This window comes from Mangifera indica, chromosome 5 (assembly GCF_011075055.1).
Source record: "Mangifera indica cultivar Alphonso chromosome 5, CATAS_Mindica_2.1, whole genome shotgun sequence".
In the NCBI taxonomy this organism is placed as follows: Eukaryota; Viridiplantae; Streptophyta; class Magnoliopsida; order Sapindales; family Anacardiaceae; genus Mangifera; species Mangifera indica.
Genome location: NC_058141.1, coordinates 11,347,022 through 11,365,857, shown reverse-complemented (window position 1 = coordinate 11,365,857; position 18,836 = coordinate 11,347,022). Strand labels below are relative to the sequence as shown.

The 18,836-nt window shown below is 33.1% G+C and overlaps 3 protein-coding genes across 4 annotated transcripts; 2 read left to right on the top strand and 1 right to left on the bottom strand.

Annotated features, from left to right (window-relative positions):
• Positions 1–5,872: 5,872 nt before the first annotated feature.
• On the top strand, positions 5,873–8,689 carry LOC123217422 (lysine histidine transporter-like 6). The gene is made up of 8 exons (XM_044638453.1): positions 5,873–6,114; positions 6,236–6,375; positions 6,477–6,860; positions 7,500–7,893; positions 7,964–8,069; positions 8,178–8,269; positions 8,375–8,443; positions 8,541–8,689. Exons 1-8 carry the CDS (start codon positions 6,088–6,090, stop codon positions 8,637–8,639), a joined length of 1,311 nt encoding a protein of 436 aa, XP_044494388.1. The 5' UTR covers positions 5,873–6,087; the 3' UTR covers positions 8,640–8,689.
• A 2,577-nt stretch (positions 8,690–11,266) lies between these two features.
• Positions 11,267–13,139, top strand: LOC123216926 (ATP-dependent Clp protease adapter protein CLPS1, chloroplastic). The gene is made up of 3 exons (XM_044637589.1): positions 11,267–11,423; positions 12,092–12,239; positions 12,698–13,139. The coding sequence occupies exons 1-3, from the start codon at positions 11,360–11,362 to the stop codon at positions 12,960–12,962; spliced, it is 477 nt and encodes a 158-aa protein (XP_044493524.1). The 5' UTR covers positions 11,267–11,359; the 3' UTR covers positions 12,963–13,139.
• Positions 13,140–13,228: 89 nt separating this feature from the next.
• Positions 13,229–18,836, bottom strand: LOC123216925 (GDT1-like protein 4). 2 transcript variants are annotated; one of them, XM_044637587.1, is made up of 13 exons: positions 18,603–18,836; positions 18,421–18,489; positions 17,292–17,351; positions 17,163–17,210; positions 16,168–16,256; positions 16,000–16,036; positions 15,875–15,922; positions 14,737–14,802; positions 14,610–14,654; positions 14,449–14,510; positions 14,284–14,356; positions 14,077–14,165; positions 13,229–13,501 (listed from the first exon to the last, which is right to left on the bottom strand). In XM_044637587.1, the coding sequence occupies exons 1-12, from the start codon at positions 18,618–18,620 to the stop codon at positions 14,094–14,096; spliced, it is 687 nt and encodes a 228-aa protein (XP_044493522.1). In that variant the 5' UTR covers positions 18,621–18,836; the 3' UTR covers positions 13,229–13,501; positions 14,077–14,093. The 2 variants fall into 2 exon arrangements, with proteins under 2 accessions (XP_044493522.1, XP_044493521.1); XM_044637586.1 differs by having other exon boundaries at positions 13,229–13,515; positions 18,603–18,835.

Sequence of the window (18,836 nt, the reverse complement as noted above, 5' to 3'; positions counted from 1 at the left end):
CTGCGCTATTTCTTCACACCCTCAAATCTTCTTCACGCTCCACTTCAGTCTATCCCTTCTTCAACTCAGAGTTCCCGAGAGAGGGATAGCACAATGGAGGGTGTTTCATACCAGCTATTTACTAGTGTCAAAATTCTCAAGCTCATGGAGAAGCACATGAAGTTCGATTTATGCAACATTCATGTTTCGATGGTTAATGCTCTTTGAGTCTTGCTTGTCAAAAAAAAGTGGAATCGGATAACATTTTCTAAGGTTGTCAAAAATCCCTTTGGCTTCTAATCTTGAAATCCCTTAAAGCATAAGCCATAAAGTTATATATTTAAGATATTAGTAAAATTGGTCGAGTACTAAATCTTCTAGGGAAAATGTTTGAATTCAAGTCTTTATCATGCTTATAAAATCTTAATTTATTTGATACAGTGATTATAGACCCGATTTCTATATCTTGAGATTTATATGTCTAATAAATTCAGGTAAGTTTCCTGGCACCAAAAATTGAAAAAAAAAAAAAAAAAAAGCAAACTTGCAAAACAAAGAGCAAAACACAAAGAGAATCCTGACCAAAATAAGGTGATGGAATCAGTGCCCAAAATAGAGAAATTCAAGTCAATAATTCTCTTAGAAAATGCAAGTTTAAATACCCAACAAAAATAAATTAGAGAGTGACACTTACACGAAATCACAACATTACACGTGGATAACAACCGACGGACAATAGTATAGACAAAAAGAAGCTGTCAAGTGTACTTAAATAAAAAAACACGTAGAGATATTTTACACACATGGGCAACCATGTGTACACATTTAGTTGGACAATTGTGTGCTGTGGACAATCTGATTTGGCAAATGTTTCAAATCAAACAAAAAAACAAAAATCAAATTATTTTATGTTTTAAATCAAGTTAAATTAAATTAAGAAATTACAGTTAATCTAATTTAAATTACGGTTTAAGCCTGATGAAACTCATTCACTGCTTTTAATACATTTTTGCATGCAATAATTGAATTCTAGTTAGTTAGGAGAATTATTCAACCATGTAGGCTTGGCTTGTGTATTCATACTGCCCTCATACTCTGTGAATTCTTTTAATTTAAAAAATGAATCAAAAGAGAAATTGAGGCATGTCCTATTAGTCGTTCTGTTCTTGGCTTATTAGTCAAGACGTCAATTGATTTCTCACTTCCTGATTCTAAACTCTTTTACCACATACTGACTACAAACCACATAGACTAAAGAAGATTGAGTTATCCAATCCAAGTCTTGGAAGTTGAATTATGTTTAGTTTTGGGATATTAATGAATGAAATGTTGAAATTCTTTCAAGAGAATAATGAGATCACGAAAGAATAGCAGAGTTTAAGAACAAACCAGATATAAAGCAACACGTAAAATATCTTAGTGTTTGTGCTGAAGAAATGCAAAATGAGCAAGAGCTATAACGGCTAGAAAACAAAAACTTAATTTGTCTCTGTATTTTTTTTTCTGACTGGAAATCCTTCTAAGCCAGACCGTTTTTTCAAGACTGCACTAATTTGGATAAATATCGAATTTAGTGACCAATCCCGTAATTTTTGGCACAACAACTTACTTTCTTGTTAAAATCATGCCTTCTGTTTTCTCTACTCTTTCTATAGTTGTCCGATTGGGCAAGAATACAAAGAATCAGAAATGATGTATCACAACTTAAAAGGGACCAATCCAAACTTGCTAAAGCAAAAGCATTGGCATAGTGTTTGATGGCATTTTTTGACTTATCTCGTAACATCAATGTTTGCAGGAGACTCATTGTTTGGGCTAGAAAGCATAAAGATAATACTCAAAACTAAGCTCTCAACCTGCGTATGTGAGACCCATCACTAAGATACATAAAGCCCTCCAAAGTAATTTTGAGTGTTAAAGAAGTGAGGTGCTAAATATAAGAGTATGAGGTCAAGTTTTTTCGATGATATATCAAAATTAAACTTTTGATTTATTTGTTGTTATGGTTGTGAGACCAATCAAAGACTCAGGTTTTCCCTGCTTAATGTAGCAGATTCAACCAACATATTAACTAAGCTAGTTTTAGCATTATGTATATTATATCAACGTGCAACTCTTTTCATCTCAAATTTTCTTCTAGCAAGCAACAAATAAAGGTTTAATTGGTGCATTCAGCTGCCCTCCCAAAGAGTTACCAAATGTGTATCTCTCCAACACTAATCTCTATTCATGAACCATGGTAATTCAGAACTCCAGGTGACAATTATATTTCCTGAACACTTGCAGCCTTCAAATGATTAGATGTTATATTGTACAAGCATCAACAGAAAGAATAGAACTTCACACAAGCCAAGAAAGACAACTTCACACACCAGTTGGAGATTACTGCTGGCAAATCACCTGGCTTACTATTGTGATACTATAATCTTTACATAAAAACACCCAGAACATAGACAATCAAACACCAAGAAATATAAGCATTATATTCACAATGGAAAGTGTAGACTCTTATGAAAAACTAAAGAGAAATCAAAACAATTCAATCACAATGCCGTATGAGAAAATCACAAGAAATGTTGTGAACTCTTAAAAAGCACAGCGAAAATACTAAACCTTACTGAAGTTGCCACACGCTTCAAGAGGTGAGGAGTGATGACTGAGAGATGATATTGAGTTAGGGCAGTATCAACACTTGACAAACAAAATCCTGAAGAAGGTGAAATGATACATGGTTATTATCAATATTTTCCTATAAATAATACATATTTTATAATACAATATACATAAAAAGTAATATATATAATAAATATATTATAACATACGGTACATATTATTAATATAAATTAATAAATCTTTTTAAAAAAAATAATTATATAATAAATATATATATAATTTTAAATATTTAAGAATGTTTATAATATTTTTTTAATATGATAATGTATTTATTAAAATATTTTATTATTTTATTTTAAAAAAAAAATTATAATATGATATGATATATAATATAAAAAATTAAATTTTTAATAAACAATATGGCATGCTATGTTTGAATGATGCCATATTTTGGATGATGAGCAAAATATTCTGAAGAAATTGGTTAAATTATACAAAGATTTCAATATTTGGGGTTGTCTGCATTGCATGTCATTGACGACGTTTGAAGAAGTAAAAGGCAATTGAAGCATATAATCTTGGGAATATTTCGGAGAGATTGAGCTGTCGAGCATGTCAATAGTAAGATTGAAATTTGAGCTTGTACTAGAATGATCACTGTAATGTACTGTAGATCTGACGATGATAGCAATATAAACATCAAAGGAAAGTGGTGCTTTATCTTTATCTTTCTTTATTATATTATTTATGTGGTAAGCAAAAGCTAATGGGAACATTTCAAAGAATAGAAGAATAGGACCGGCACAAACTTGGGAAAACAAGTGGACCTACTGTAATCATTTTTTACTCAAACTTTCAATTTTTGCTTATAATTAAAGAAAGCATCAAGCGGAATTTTGTATTAAGGATAGATTCGTATCACCTCCCACAAAAACGTCTCATCCCATCATTTGCTCCAAGTTCTGAACCACGGAAATATCAACAAGGGAAAGGGACTATTTCCCACCTATTTTTTACGCCTATCTCAAACTGATATTCATAAAAGATGAAAAAAATTTTCTCTCACCTATAAGTAAATTGTCATCCAATTTCTCAGTTAGAGACAGGGGTAAAATCGATATTTTACTGTTCATATTAAAAAGTTATAAAATTTATTACTTTTCACCCCCTTTAGGTTTTAGAAACTAACATTTTATCCTTAACCAAAGTTTTAAAACTTTGAAAACTAATATTTTCACCCCCAAACCTAGGGTTTCTATATTTTTCAAAACGCAGCCCTCCCCCATAACTTTCAAAAATAGCAGTTTCACCTCCATTCTTCAACTTCATCTTTCGGCGTCGTCATTGGCCTCTTCCTTCTCCTGGTGCGACGACGGTGGTACGAAGAAGAGATCTTCATCTCCTCGTCGCACGATGCTACGAAGAGACAGAGATCTCTTCGTCGCACAACGCGACGAAGAGACAAAGATCTCTTCGTCACACCACCATGTGACGAAGAGGTCTCTCTTCGTCGCTCCACCTAGAAGACGAAGGACGAAGCTTGGTCGTCCTTTGTCTCTCGTTGCGTCATCCTTCGTCTGTTCTTCCAGATCTGGACGATGAAGGGTCGTCCTTTGTCGTCTTTTATAGTCAGAGATGTGAGATCGGTGGAATGCGTCGGTCGTCGGTAATGGCTGGAGAAGGAAGCAAACCCTAGAGGTGAAATCTAAACTTTTTAAACTTTGAGAATGGGTTAAGTTGTTAGTTTTTAAAACCTGGAGGGGGAAAATGGTGAAATTTTAAAGTTTTAAGGTTTTAAATAGTAAAATATCGATTTTGCCCTTGTCCCAAACTGAGAAATTGGACGACAGTTTGGTCATGGGTGGGAGAAAATGTTTTTCATCTTCCGTAAGTATCAGTTTAAGATAGGCCTAAAAAATGGATGGGAAATAGTCTTTTTCCCTATCAACAATGTCCTTTTATAGAAAGACAGTTACGCCATTATTACACACTAATATAACGTCTTTAGACTCGAATTAGGTCTTCACCTTGTAAGGGTTTGGGTTGGATTTATCATAATCCGACTAATTAGATTGAGACATAAAACTAAACACATTTGGTATGGTATATTTCCTCCCATTTGTTCTTAGGGTGCTTGCTTCATAATTGTTGAGATTTGAGTTTGAGTCTCAACGTTTACATTTTTTTCTTCAAAATTAGCATGTTGTTAACATTAGATGATTAAAACAGTGGTTAATTGTGTTTGGTTCAACCATGGTTCTAAGTGCTCTAATGATTTATACCTTTTAAAATATTAATCAAATCATACTAGCTATCTGATCAAATCAACCAATTATAGTGAGGTTTCAATACCATGCTTACTATAGAAGTTATCTAACGAGTAATTCCCTCAATCAAGATGATCAAACAATGAAGACTTGTACCACAATAAATATTTTGTCAACCCTACTTTCACTTAAGAGTATATATGATATGATTTGAAAACATTTTTAAACTAAACTAAAAAAAACAGTTTGAAAAATTTTTAAACTAAACTAAACTATTTCAAATTTAAAAAATACGGTTTGGTTAGTTTAGATTCTGATTTAAACTTGTTAAAATCATTCGTTTTTAAATATATATTATTTAATAAAATTAATTAAATTATAGCTTGTTATAACATAATATAAATATGTAAAATAAATATGAAATATATATACAATATATATGTAAACAAAATGAGAATAAATAAAAAAAACAAGTTATACACCTAATTGTTTATTAAAAAATTCTATCAAATATAATTATGTATATATTTTTAAAAAATACGATTTACGATTTAATTCAATTTAAAAATGGTTTAAATCATAACCTAAATTAAAAATTATTTTAAAAAAATTTATCAACTCAAACTAAACTAACTCGTAATTTTTCAATAATTCAATCCAATTTTATAATTTGAATTAAATTATCCACACCTTTCACTCAATGTCCCCTTATACCTTTGTTTATTTTAATAAGTAATATTTTAGTATCATCTTTTTATTTCGATAATGAAAATAGAGGAAAAGAAAAAGAGGGAGAGAATATATTAATCTGCTCCCTTTAAATATTAATATTCTTTTCTAGAATGGGGTAACATGACATCACTGTTCCATGTTTTTTCCTACTCAACGAGGAAAAAAAGGAGGCTTTTCTTTACTTTTGTGACAATGGAATTGGATACTTCCATCATTTCTTATCAAATATAATTTAAGATATGTGAATTTACTACTAATCTTAACTGCATAAATACAAAGACTTCTGCTATCTCTCCAAGAGTGCAAACTAAGGCAGTTGTGTGCTGTGTGATCAGATTAAAAATTAGAGTAAATGAGTTCGGAAATCAATACAAAACTTGTTTCTTACCTTTGAGTTAGCAGCCACTCCCACTACAAATACATGATGATGATCTCTCTACTCCCCCATTAAAGGGGCCAGTAGTCTCTGTCTGTTGCTTTCCCCTTGCCTGCAAATATGGTTTCAGCTTCTCCTACTTCAATGGTGAGCCCATTGCTATCCTTCTTTACCAATGCCACATCCACTCATCGTAACTTTTTTCACTAAATTTCTTCTTCATTAATTTGTTCTTTAAATCTTACTTGTTCTAAGTCAACTTTAACAGGAAGTTGAATCAAACGAAAAATGGACCCAAGAAGAGCCATCTCGCCACGCCAGATGGTGGTACTCAACTTTTCACTGTGTCACTTCCATGATTGGTGCAGGCGTTCTCAGCCTCCCCTACGCCATGGCTTACTTAGGATGGTATGCATATACATATATACCCATATATGTTAGAATTTTCAAAATTAACTGTATATATCAAACTCATAGAAATCATTTTGTATGTATATGTGACTCATCAGGGGTCCAGGAATAATGGTTTTGGCAATATCTTGGTGCATGACGTTGAACACGATGTGGCAAATGACGCAGCTGCATGAATGTGTTCCTGGGATACGCTTTGATCGGTATATTGATCTTGGAAGACATGCTTTTGGGCCAAAACTGGGGCCGTGGATTGTGCTTCCCCAGCAGCTGATCGTTCAAGTTGGGTGTGATATTGTTTACATGGTGACCGGAGGCAAGTGTCTTAAGAAATTCGTGGAAATGGTCTGCACTAATTGCACACCAATTAGGCAATCTTATTGGATTGTCATATTTGGTTCTCTCCATTTTTTTCTCTCTCAACTTCCCAATTTCAATTCTGTCGCTGGTGTTTCATTAGTAGCAGCTCTCATGTCACTAAGGTACCTTCAATTTTACTTAATGTTTAGCCCGCTAGCTACCTCTTCCTAATTGTGTTTTAGTTCCTTTTGTATTTGCACTGAATACCCTGATGGACCAACTAATACAACTTCTTTACGCTGGCTAACTTGGATTAATTTAAATGATTGAGTAGTAAAAGCTTCGAACCTTGCTGTACATCTGACTCAAAAGACAAACTAAAAGTAATTGTTTTTGTATTTAATTTTGTGCACAATAGGAGAATTTTTTAATATGGTAACCAAAGTCTGCAAGTTGCAGCGCCCCTCCTTTAAAGATAGAAGATAAAGCAGGAGGCCGGGCGGGGGTCTCCGCTCTTATTTGCTCGTGAATTTTGGAGGAATTGAAGTCTCTCCATTTTGTTTCTTCTTTGCATTTTTTGCTTAAAGGAGAGGAGCCTTTTCTTTGTATGTAAAGCAGCTTCAAGTAATTAAAAACATGCAGCCGTCTACCAATAACAAGACAAAAATCACAGAAAATATGTATGAGCTCCTTTTAGAATTGTCTAAAAAGTCATAACCTAACTTATTACTAACCTTTCTTATTGTATTTCATTCAGAAAAGAATAAACAATGACAATAAATTAAGAAAATAATATAGTCATGGTGAGATTATTATTGCAGTTATTCAACAATAGCCTGGGTGGGTAGCTTGGCTCATGGAAGAGTTGGCAACGTCAGCTACGCTTACAAAAGCACAAGCTCATTGGATTACATGTTTCGAGTATTTAATGCGCTGGGAGAAATATCATTTGCATTTGCGGGACATGCAGTTGTGCTTGAAATTCAGGCTACAATGCCATCAACTCCTGATAAACCTTCAAGAATACCCATGTGGAAAGGAGCAATCGGAGCCTACTTTGTTAACGCGATCTGTTATTTCCCGGTAGCCCTTATAGGCTACTGGGCTTTTGGGCAAGATGTTGAAGATAATGTGCTAATGAACCTCAAAAAACCAGAGTGGCTCATTGCTGCTGCAAACCTAATGGTGGTCATCCATGTCATTGGCAGCTACCAGGTTTGAATCAATGCATATTTATATAACGAATGATTATATGGGATAAATAACACAGAAGACATGTATGCAGGTTTTTGCTATGCCGGTTTTCCACATGCTGGAGAGGATGATGATGAAAAGATTGAACTTTCCACCAGGAATTTTACTTGGACTCGTTGCTCGATCTGCTTATGTTGGTGAGATTTCCATGGCCATTCTTGGAAATTAACTACAACTGTAAATTTTTTAAATGGAGGACTTTTATTCAGCAAATTTAATATAATATATATAAGTTGAATTTGCAGCGTTTACACTATTTGCTGGAGTGACCTTCCCATTCTTTGGAGATCTTCTGGGTTTCTTTGGGGGATTTGGCTTTGCTCCAACTTCATATTTTGTAAGCCTTTCTTAATCAACCATTTTAATATGCTAATTAACTTACTGAACTCCTAATTACCAGCTATCTTGAGCATTAATTAATGATTAAATTATATTGTTGCAGCTGCCCAGCATTATGTGGCTGGTAATCAAGAAACCAAAAAGATTCAGCACCAAATGGTTCATCAATTGGGTAATTTAAGATAATATATAAGCAAAAGATGGATTAAATAATTCCCTTTTTTGAATCCATAGCTTAATAATATGAATTTCAATTTGAATTTGTGCAGGCAAGCATTGTGGTTGGAGTGTTCATAATGTTGGCATCAACAATAGGAGGGTTTCGGAATATTGTCACAGATGCTTCCACTTATCATTTTTATACGTAATCCAATTTTGATGAACAATAAAGCCATATGCAAACACTTTTGAATATACAACTACGTATTTAAACGATGTGTTATCATGTAATTAAATAATTTTGAATTAAAGATAAAATAATATTCAATAACATGATGACACATTATCTATATATTCAATTATGTATACGTAACTTTGATCTTAGGCGAAATGATAATGTTTATATATTTAGGTTGTTTTCCTGCAATAATTAATGCATAATATTTTCTAAACTTAGTCAAAGCACATTCTCAACTCCAATTACATGTGTTCATCTTCAAAATCGAATTAATCTTTTAATTTGCAAGTGAAAGCGCAATTACTTTATAAAAATTTAACAATATAATTGACTACCACTGAGAGCCTGAAGCAAATTAATGGCTATGATTTAGCACTTAGCAGTTGCACATATATTTTTGGGATTTACTGTCCATTTAATGAAATCATTTGTACCATATTATAGTTGAACTACTCTTTCAACCACATAATATTTTTCGTTCCATCTGTCACTTTTTTCCCACTAAGTTTTCGGTATGAAATGATCATAAATTGGAAATTAAACTTATGTGATATATATATATATATATATATATATATATATATTCGAAATGGACTGGCACTGAGTCTGATTTGATTGACCGGTAAGCAAGCATAAGCCCAAATGTAAGCTTTCATTTTGTAAGAAAATAATATTAAGCTCAAGCTCAAACTAGAAAACGAGTAGCTTGTGTAAATTTTGAGTTGTTTGTTGATTAAAACAAAATAACATCGTTATATTATATACTAAAATGATATCATTTTGAAATAAGAAATTATGTTGATAAAAGTTATTGCATATCCAATATCAATCGAAATTATGTTGATAAAAGTTATTGCATATCCAATATCAATCGAAATCATCTCTCTCACTTTCATTCAAGTACTCAACACTTCAAGAATTGATTTAATTATATTTATAGTTTTGAAGCAACGAACGATTGTGTTAATCTTGGTACGCTCATTCATGTAACACGAATGATGTTGAAATGGTAGTTTTATAAATTAAACATAATGAATGATTATGTATTGGTGGTGCACAGAAAACTCATATATAATAGTTATGGATAAATCATGTCTTTGAAAGTTGGGGAGCATGATATGGGTAGTTGTCACTGCTCAAACAATCGTGCTTAGAAAATGTATGATTATGTGTGACATTTTTATGTGAAAAACTATATAAAATAATGAGTACTCGACAAAGAGAAATTTTATGAAATTTCATATATTTTCACATCATTATACATAATAAAAGTCACGAGTGAAAAGAGATTGGGTTGATCATCCGTCACCGAAAAAAGAAGTCACTGAAAAATTTAATAGCCTCATGAAGATTTTTGCTAGACTATGGAAGAAAGGTAAGTAGAGATTTATCATCTTTCCCTCTTATTAATGTTAGCTGGACTGGAAGCGTGTTGTATCATTAGTAAGAATGGTGATTTATGACTATTTTGAGTATTGATTGATAGTATTGATTAGGGCTGGATTTGAGTCGAGCTAATTCAAGCTTGGCTTGGTCGAGCCCAAAATGAGTCGGTCTTAGCTGAGCTTGATCGATCTCAAGCTTGAGCTATTCGTCAGATTTTCTAATTAAAATTTTTGATACAAAACGACGTCGTTTTAATCAATATATATTAAAAACGATATCGTTTTAATAACGAAAAATAAGTCGAATTGAATTTGAGCCTGAAATGAGTCGGCTTTAGCCGAGCTCGAGCTCAAATTCGAGCCAACTATATATAAATCGAACCAAACCGAACTTGAGTTCAAGCGAGTTTGAGCTTGATTCGATTCGAATCTAACCCTAGTGTTGATGCTACGAGAAAGAAATTGAAACCGTTATACTAGAGAGGTGTAAATGCGATTTGACTTATGATGAATGTATGATTTAATGAATTTGAAATATGATCATGTATGCAAGAACATGCAACTAAGTAATATTGGATGATCAATGTGCCATAGGGCTAGGGACTCAAATTACGGTTCATTAAAGCTTAAAGTATAAAGATGATGGTCAAAAACGTAAAATTTAGATTTGTAAATTATAATAAATTAATGGTTGTTCACACGAAATGTATAGTTCTTTACAAATAAGAAAAACAAAGATAAATATTGATTTTGTATAGAATACACAATTATAATAACATGTAAAGATTTACGTTTATCACTAAGATAATGACACTCATACATAAGTGTAAAGTAGTGAATGATCATGCATGAATCATTCACGCATATTTATAAAGATAAAATTATAAAATAACATTTAATTATATACATTTAAAGAGAATTAAACAAATATAATCTTATATGAATGAATTAATATGTATTATTATATTATTAAATAATTTTAAATTAAGAGTAAAAAAATTATGGTAAAATATATTACTTTTTCAAATCATGTAAAAGTGGCATCATTTAATATAATTTCTATCACATAAATTCAATTTCGCAAGTAATCTTATTTATTTATATTAAAAAGAAAAAATAGGGGTAAATAACGTAAAGAGGCAAAACGGTTCGTTTGGGAACGCTTGAGGCTGGAAAACGTCTTTTTATTTGATTGGGTTCCACAACCACCAGTTTTTAATATTGTTATTATTATTTTTCTTTTTCATTCTGATTTTAGATTGTTACAGAAACAAAACGGGGGGAACGAGAGAGGGCGAGGGAAAATATGGAGACTGCAATTTGTGGGAGACTAGCTCTTTCACCTAACACCGTCTTCAATTCTAAACCAGGTTCTTCATCCAACGCTCTATATTTCTTGGCTTTGATTTTTGTTGGATAAGTTTATTGGCTTTGTTTTGATTTTAGTAACAATTATATCAAAGTGTCTGCTGCTGTGTTGCATGTTTAATCTTGAGTTTAACAGAAAGGATTGTTTATGCCCAACTAGTTTTTTAGACGGATGATGTGTTTTTATAAGAGTTTCAGTTTATTTTTGTCATTTTGAATTTGCTGAATTGAATTTGGAGTAATGTAATGTCTTGATTTTGAGTATATACTTGTTAATCAAGCTGTAGTTAGTGTCTGAGCAGCATAGTAGTTGGTGGATTTTCTTAGTTTTCCTTCTTTTTTTTTTAATAATAAGTGGGAGAAGTTTTAGATTCTGTCTTGTTTGAAGACTGAAAGTGAGAAGAGTATAAGAAGATAAACAAATAATTTTTCCCAGCAAATCCAGTCTAATTTGATGAGACCTTTTAAAAATAAAGATTCCTAGCATCCCTTAAAATAGATGAATGAAATTGAGAATCGGGATCTGCAAAATTATATTGTTTCTCTTCCTAGTACGTTTTATTTTTTTTAATTTTCTAATTTGAGTGTGGTAAGTTAGACTTGGGTTAGATCATTTGTTTCCGAGAATTAAGATGATGAGGATGATGATGAATCATAATATGTGGAACAGGGGACAGACAGTCTCTTTGTAAAGGAGCATATGCCAATCGGAATATTCTCATGGCTGTTTCAGCAACAGGAACAGGTAAAGGAGGGGTGTTGGAGAGGCCAGTTATAGAGAGAACCTCTCCTGGCCGGGAATCTGAATTTGATCTGAGGTATTATATTCCCAAAATTTTCATAGCTAATTTTGTTGATGTGTTCCACTTGGATATATTAAAGATTAACCTGTTGACATCTCTGGTTAGAACCATTAAATTATACATTTATCTTTTCATATATGCAATTAGATGTGCAAAATTAAACTGGATATGAATGTATGACATATTAGTTGACCATTGCTTGGTGTAATTGTTTAATTCTCGGGTTCAAGTTTTGAACCTGTTTCCATAAAATACTAATGGGTAGTAACATTTTCAAAACCCTTTCTTAGATATCACTCTTCTGATTGGGCCAACGCGGTGTAATGATCTCTTCATACTAGCTGAGAAACCATTCACTTGAAGTAATTTTGTTCCTTTCATTATTTACAAGTACATAAAATATTTTTCTTCTCTATAGAATCAAATGAATGGCATGCTGAAGCATTACTGGTATTGTTATTTACCTGTTTTAGGAAAAAAAAGAAGATTACTCCACCATATCGAGTGATACTGCACAATGACAACTACAATAAACGGGAATATGTTGTCCAAGTATTAATGAAGGTTATACCAGGAATGACTCTGGACAATGCTGTTAATATCATGCAAGAAGCACATTACAATGGGTTGTCGGTTGTGATTATTTGCTCTCAGGCAGATGCCGAGGATCATTGCATGCAACTAAGAGGCAATGGGCTACTGAGTTCTATTGAACCTGCAAGTGGTGGTGGTTGCTGAAGATATAGCTGTAATATAGCCCTACTCAAAATACCATGGGTTTGTTACTCGATTTAAAATGTTAGATTGTTGTATATAAAGCCAGTAGTGCTCTCGTGTTTGTATGTACCTCAGTCATCCTATGGTCAAATTAAAGACAGAAGGGAGAGTCTGTCCCCTTGTAGGGTTGGATTTGAATCGAACTTATTCAAGCTAAAACTTATTGCAGGACAAATGCCCCTAACATCTGCCTATAAATTGAGTGAGAAGGCAAAGGCAAGGAAGAATGAGACTAGTAAAACTAATCAACTACACGTGAACATTAAACATTCTATTTGGTTAAATGAAATACAATAAAATGTGCTGAGATTTCACTAAGCTAGAGAGCCATAAGTATGACATAACCTATGAAAATTTTTCCCCTTATTTTAATTAGTCTCCTTGTCTTGTTGGAATATCATTCTCCTGAAAATAATCACAATGTCTGAAATGGTAAATGATAGAGCTCTGCTAGTTAAAATGAAATATTCTTCAGTTAACCAAATCTTGCTTTCCAATCCCTGCATTCCAATCCCTGCAGGCAAGTGGTAGGCATAAACCAAAGTCAGTATCCTAGCCAGGTTACCGGGTGGGTGGCATCATGAGCATATGCCTTTTAAAAGCAAAGAAAATATCTCATATGCTTCTAGTCTGATTAGTGTATTTAACCTTCAACGCAACTTTAGAAAGAAATATACTTTTCAAGCTTGCATCCCAACTAACGAGACATCGTTAATCTACTATTACCATGAATAACATAAAGATAATATAGAAAATGACATGACGAACATTAATTATTGATATATGGCATGAAACAAAAAGTTGAAATATGAACTTAACAAGTATAGAATTCTTCTCTATCAGTGCATATGGCACATACTTAGTGCCTGCAACATCAGTCAATCAATTTGGGAATATTTAGTTTGAAATTTGATCTGAGATATTTTGTTTCCACCAACTAATTTTATTTTTTGGTGAAATGGCATGCTCTAACAGATTAATTTGTAGTATATAGATTTTCCCAGCGTCCTAGATAGGCCAAAAACATAAAGTTCATTTCTAGGACATGCTATAGATACAGAGATTGTGCACTAACCCATCTATAATATGATTTTATGACTCCGCTGATGAAAGGAAGGATTGGAGTCCAAAAACAATAAAGAGAACTCCACCTGAGAGTGCAACCTACATCAAGATAGTCACACAACATTACAACTGCTCAACAAATCGATGAAGTGGATAAGCCGTGATGATAGCAATATAGCAAAATATATATATATGTATATATATAAAGAGAGATTACTATTTTCTCTGATATCTGAGATGCCAAGCTCTTTCCTCCAACAACAGCAGCAGTGGTACACAATGCTTGTCCTCTAAATAAGAGAAAACAATCAGTACAGATATGTATGATATGTACATCGCCAAAAACATGAACAAAATTACAAGGCTGCAATCAATAACTTACATAATTCCTCCAAGAACAACACCAAATGGGTTCTCATCTGCAGCCAAACCAATTGTAGCTAGCTGAATTGGCAGTCACATCAGATAAACATGGTAATAACACAACAATTAGTGATAATGTAATATACACAGATATATACAGTTCTGTAATCGATATTTTACCTGGCTCTTGTCACCCCATTCCCCAAAGAAAGTAATAGAAAATGCCTGAAGAATAAGACAGGTCAAACTGATAACGTAAGCATAGGCTTGCAGAATTTAGAATTCTGACAGTTTTCAGAAATATAACCTTCAAGAAGATTGGAGAGAAGAACTGAGAGAGGAATGGCCGCTTCTTCTTTGACTCATCATCAGCCTGGGAATGGAGAAAGAAAGTATTTTCAATTATTTGAAACCGTGATGTTAAAACATACTAAAATTATGGGGGGCCCAATTATTGATTTGAACCACTACCAAACTAGCACCATGATGACACAAATTGTTGTGTTATACAAGAAGTTCAAGAAAAAAAATTTACCATATGGAAACTATGAAGTAGCAGACTACTTAATCCTGGGGGACACTAAAAATTGCAATATCACTGGTTCAATGTTTTGGAAGAAATACTTATTACTGCTTACATGGACAGGGTGAAAACACATGAGATGTGCATGAACAAGGAAGAAGAATATGTGTTACTGACCAACGCAAACTGTAGGGAGTGTGCTATCAACTTATGTAAAATTGTGATTGAAAGCCTGATTCAACAAGATCTAAACAAATCATCATCTGGTCAGACAGTCCCTATAAGATTTAAGGGGAGCACACAAGTTACTGGCAGTCAAAAGCCAAAAATTTAAGAAAATTTTGACAACTACAAGAAAATAGCATAGGTGTGACGTACAGATCAGCCAGTCACTAGTTTAACCTCGAAATCAATGACTCATTACAGGAGTTATGCACAATATATATTTGGCTCAGATGATGTGGAGTAGTATGAAAAATTATATACATTCAACATGACCAGCAGTTTTTTTTCCTATTTGTTTTCTTCCCTTCGTAGAGTGACCAAGTGATTTTTTTAAAATAAAAAATTAACATGAGAAGCGGAGAGCAGAAGAGATTAAATTGAGTAAATCACATCTCACAACATGCCATTTGAGTAAGAAAATTATGATCGTAAAATGCATCCAACTCTTCATGAAACTTTCCAAAAACGTCATAACAACATCCCCATATAGAGCGAGTGTGATCATTTCATCATTACCACACAAAGTGCCAATTGGAACTTTATCTATGAATCAGAAATAATTAATGACCCTAGAAAAACAGGTCCACATTAAGTTGCCGTATCCTTGAAAAACACATTTCATATATTTTAGAGAAATACATCAGTAGTTTGCATGGGCAGTGCAATATTTCACGAAAGTTTGGTGCAATATGCATACCTTACTGCCCGCTTTGGTGGTTACTCCATTTGCTTTAAAGTCAGCATCCTGTTAATGCAACCAAGGTAAAGTCAAAGGTAATTCGGGCAAGTATAAGGTAAGCAAGGATAAAGGTATAAACAGACCAATTTTTTTTCAACTGCAGCCAATTCTTCAGCCTCCCTGTTAAATAATACATAAATGATTTATCTCTTGTGCGAGTGGAGTTCAATCGCATCGAAGCATGAGATAACACACGTATGCAAAGGGTTAATAGAAAAAGGAGAATGGAATCATCAAATTTAAAATTTTACCCTCCATCAGTAAAAGCATCCCACAAAGACCATAGACCAAATCCAAAGAACAGCAATGTTGTTATGTGATGAGTCAATTTACGAGAGATCTGCATGTTTAAGACCACAGGGCATAAGTTAACAAACTAGATGAGAAAGGTAACAGAAGAAATCAAGAACCTGACTTGATAGAATTTCTCTGCATCTACAAAGTTTTTAAAAGTCTTTTCTAATCCAGCCAAAATAGAATCCTCAGTTATGCCCCAGTCATAGGCCCAGATTCAACAAAGGCCATACAAACCCAGCCAACCAACCAATTGCATAAATTTTTTTTTTTTAAACACGATTGGCTACATATTTGGGCAAATTATTAGCAACCCTTATCTGAACATCCCACAGAAAATAAATTTTGCGTTAGATCAACTCTTTTTAAAGATTTTCCTTCAATTAAATATGCAATTCTCCTCAGAGGAATCTCTAACAGTAAGCTTAGTTCTTAAATGAACCAATGAATGTTTTATCCCTTTTATTTGATTTCAATTACTCCATTTAATTATTGATTTTTCAAGAAAAGTTTATGGATACCTTGGGCCTGTTCAGTTACTTGTTCACTTTTCTGAAGCTTATTAGAATTAAACTGTCATCCAAGAAACTTATATCTGCCAAGATTCAAAAGATCGGAAAAGACATTTTTCTAAATAATGGATAACCTATAAAGAAAAGGTGGGGAGTTAGACATGTCTGGGTCTTTTTTCTTTTTTGCTTTTTTAGATTTTAGATTTACCTGAATTTGATTATGATATATTTATCCTTCTGTTATTAGCAAGACATTTCTAGCCCATGAAATTTTAGGTATATCAGTAAAAATGTTATTAGAATGGAGCATAAAACTCTAGTCATACCATCTAGACACTCAAAGTGACAAGCACAAACCAATTACAAGCATATAAAAAAGAAATATATAAATAAATAACCATTAGTATAAGAGCTTTTCACAAAGCAATGAGACTGCTTACAAGATTTGGAGCTGCCCAGCCAACAACAGCAGAAAGAATAGTCATCACCTAAAGACCAATAGTTCACCAGAAATGTTCAGATTTGCAATCAAATCAAGGTAATGAAAAGAATACTGAAAGCATACTCACAATCAAAGCTGCCAGGCAACCTGACAAGACAAGTCTCCTTGGATGACGCATTGCCAAGATCTTGAAACATACAGTGTAAGGTAAGATGTGGGTATTGGGAAGGTTTTCCAATTTATTAAAATAAAAAACGTCAGAGTCTTAGAACCAGAAAGGTAAGATATATCATCTTAAAGCATCAATAACAACCATAAAGTTAATCTTTAAGTGAACGAGACATTTTCTCATTGAGTTTCCAAAAGCATCATGATCTCTCTAGAATGAAAAATGTATAACCAAAAATTTTAGACTCTGCTCCATAATGTGTAAGTATTAAGTTTCACCAAAAATGAAGGCAGTGATACCACTCCAAAAAACAGGAAGAATAATTAGTTTTACTGACTTGAAACTGTTTACAAGATCATTAGTCCAAAATACTAAGAATTGATAGTAAAACAACCTTTTATTCCACTTTGCTCACATGATAAAAAATCATTGGCTTTTCCATGCAATATAGGAGTGTTAACTACTATAAAGATAAAATTGATCACAGTGATTCTGGTATCTAGGCACCTTTCAATCGTTTAACTGTCTTGAAATGCAAAACCACACCCGAATAATGTCCTCCGAGAAGCTTAACCAATCTAAAGTACAACTTCTTTACTCAATATACATTTCTTTAACACTAATTTGTATGCAATCAACTCATTTAGCTGATGATAGGACATGCCTACAGAAAGGATCTTCTTTAAGACCATATGCACAACGCCATGAGACCGTAAAAACACTTCAGTATCTCGCGAGATAAAGCAAAGGCAAGTCAAATTCAGAGCGGGTAAGGCCATTAATATTAAAGAAAATTCTCATTTGTTTCATATGCACCCTGCAAGCTCCAAAGTCTCATATCAGAACTCAGACCACACTCTAATTGGTAAATATGTTTCAAACCTTTGAATATATGGATTTGTAAGCGTGTTTCTGAAGCCTTGAGTCCATTAAATTTTTTTCTAAATTCCAAAATCATGTTATATTCAATATCATCCCAAATGCATAACTAACAGACAATGATTAAAAAAATGCTGAACATCCAATCAAAAATATTTCCAAATATGAGAAAAAAAATAGTGAAAATAAAACAAAATAATTGACTGACCGCAGCAGCAAAAAATGTCTTGTCGCCGATCTCCGAGAGAACCGTCATGGCAAGCGACTTGCTAAAACCCTTAATCAACATACTCAAATAAATAAATTTTTATTTACTAATGATAAGAAGTTCAAATTAGAAGAAAATGAGAACAAAAAATAACTGAGAGATTAAATTAATAAATCGATTACCTGTACGAGTGAAGCCATGTTTGATTTTCTTCTAAGAACGAAGAGAGTCAATAACTTTGACAAAGTTTTTGCGTGTGGCAGAGACTGAAACTCCGACTCTCCCTGTGCGATGGGCGACTTCTCCGGGTTTATTAAGGACCAAGAGCCAATTGACAAGAAGACAAAACTTGGATTTACTTGCTTTGATTGTTTAGAGGAGCGTGAAGTTCAATCCCCGTTAATACGTAATAGGAG

What these genes read in the sequence shown, in the direction of transcription:
- LOC123217422 (XM_044638453.1), top strand. Translation starts at nt 6,088, where the DNA reads ATGGTTTCAGCTTCTCCTACTTCAATG. An exon ending in CAGCTTCTCCTACTTCAATG is followed by an intron (nt 6,115 to 6,235) that starts GTGAGCCCATTG and finishes CAACTTTAACAG; the next exon opens with GAAGTTGAATCAAACGAAAA. An exon ending in GCAGCTCTCATGTCACTAAG is followed by an intron (nt 6,861 to 7,499) that starts GTACCTTCAATT and finishes TTATTATTGCAG; the next exon opens with TTATTCAACAATAGCCTGGG.
- LOC123216926 (XM_044637589.1), top strand. Translation starts at nt 11,360, where the DNA reads ATGGAGACTGCAATTTGTGGGAGACTAGCTCTTTCACCTAACACCGTC. An exon ending in CGTCTTCAATTCTAAACCAG is followed by an intron (nt 11,424 to 12,091) that starts GTTCTTCATCCA and finishes TATGTGGAACAG; the next exon opens with GGGACAGACAGTCTCTTTGT. An exon ending in GAATCTGAATTTGATCTGAG is followed by an intron (nt 12,240 to 12,697) that starts GTATTATATTCC and finishes TACCTGTTTTAG; the next exon opens with GAAAAAAAAGAAGATTACTC.
- LOC123216925 (XM_044637587.1), bottom strand. An exon ending in GCTGGGCAGCTCCAAATCTT is followed by an intron (nt 16,257 to 17,162) that starts GTAAGCAGTCTC and finishes TTAAACATGCAG; the next exon opens with ATCTCTCGTAAATTGACTCA. An exon ending in CTCAGATATCAGAGAAAATA is followed by an intron (nt 14,166 to 14,283) that starts GTAATCTCTCTT and finishes ATCTTGATGTAG; the next exon opens with GTTGCACTCTCAGGTGGAGT.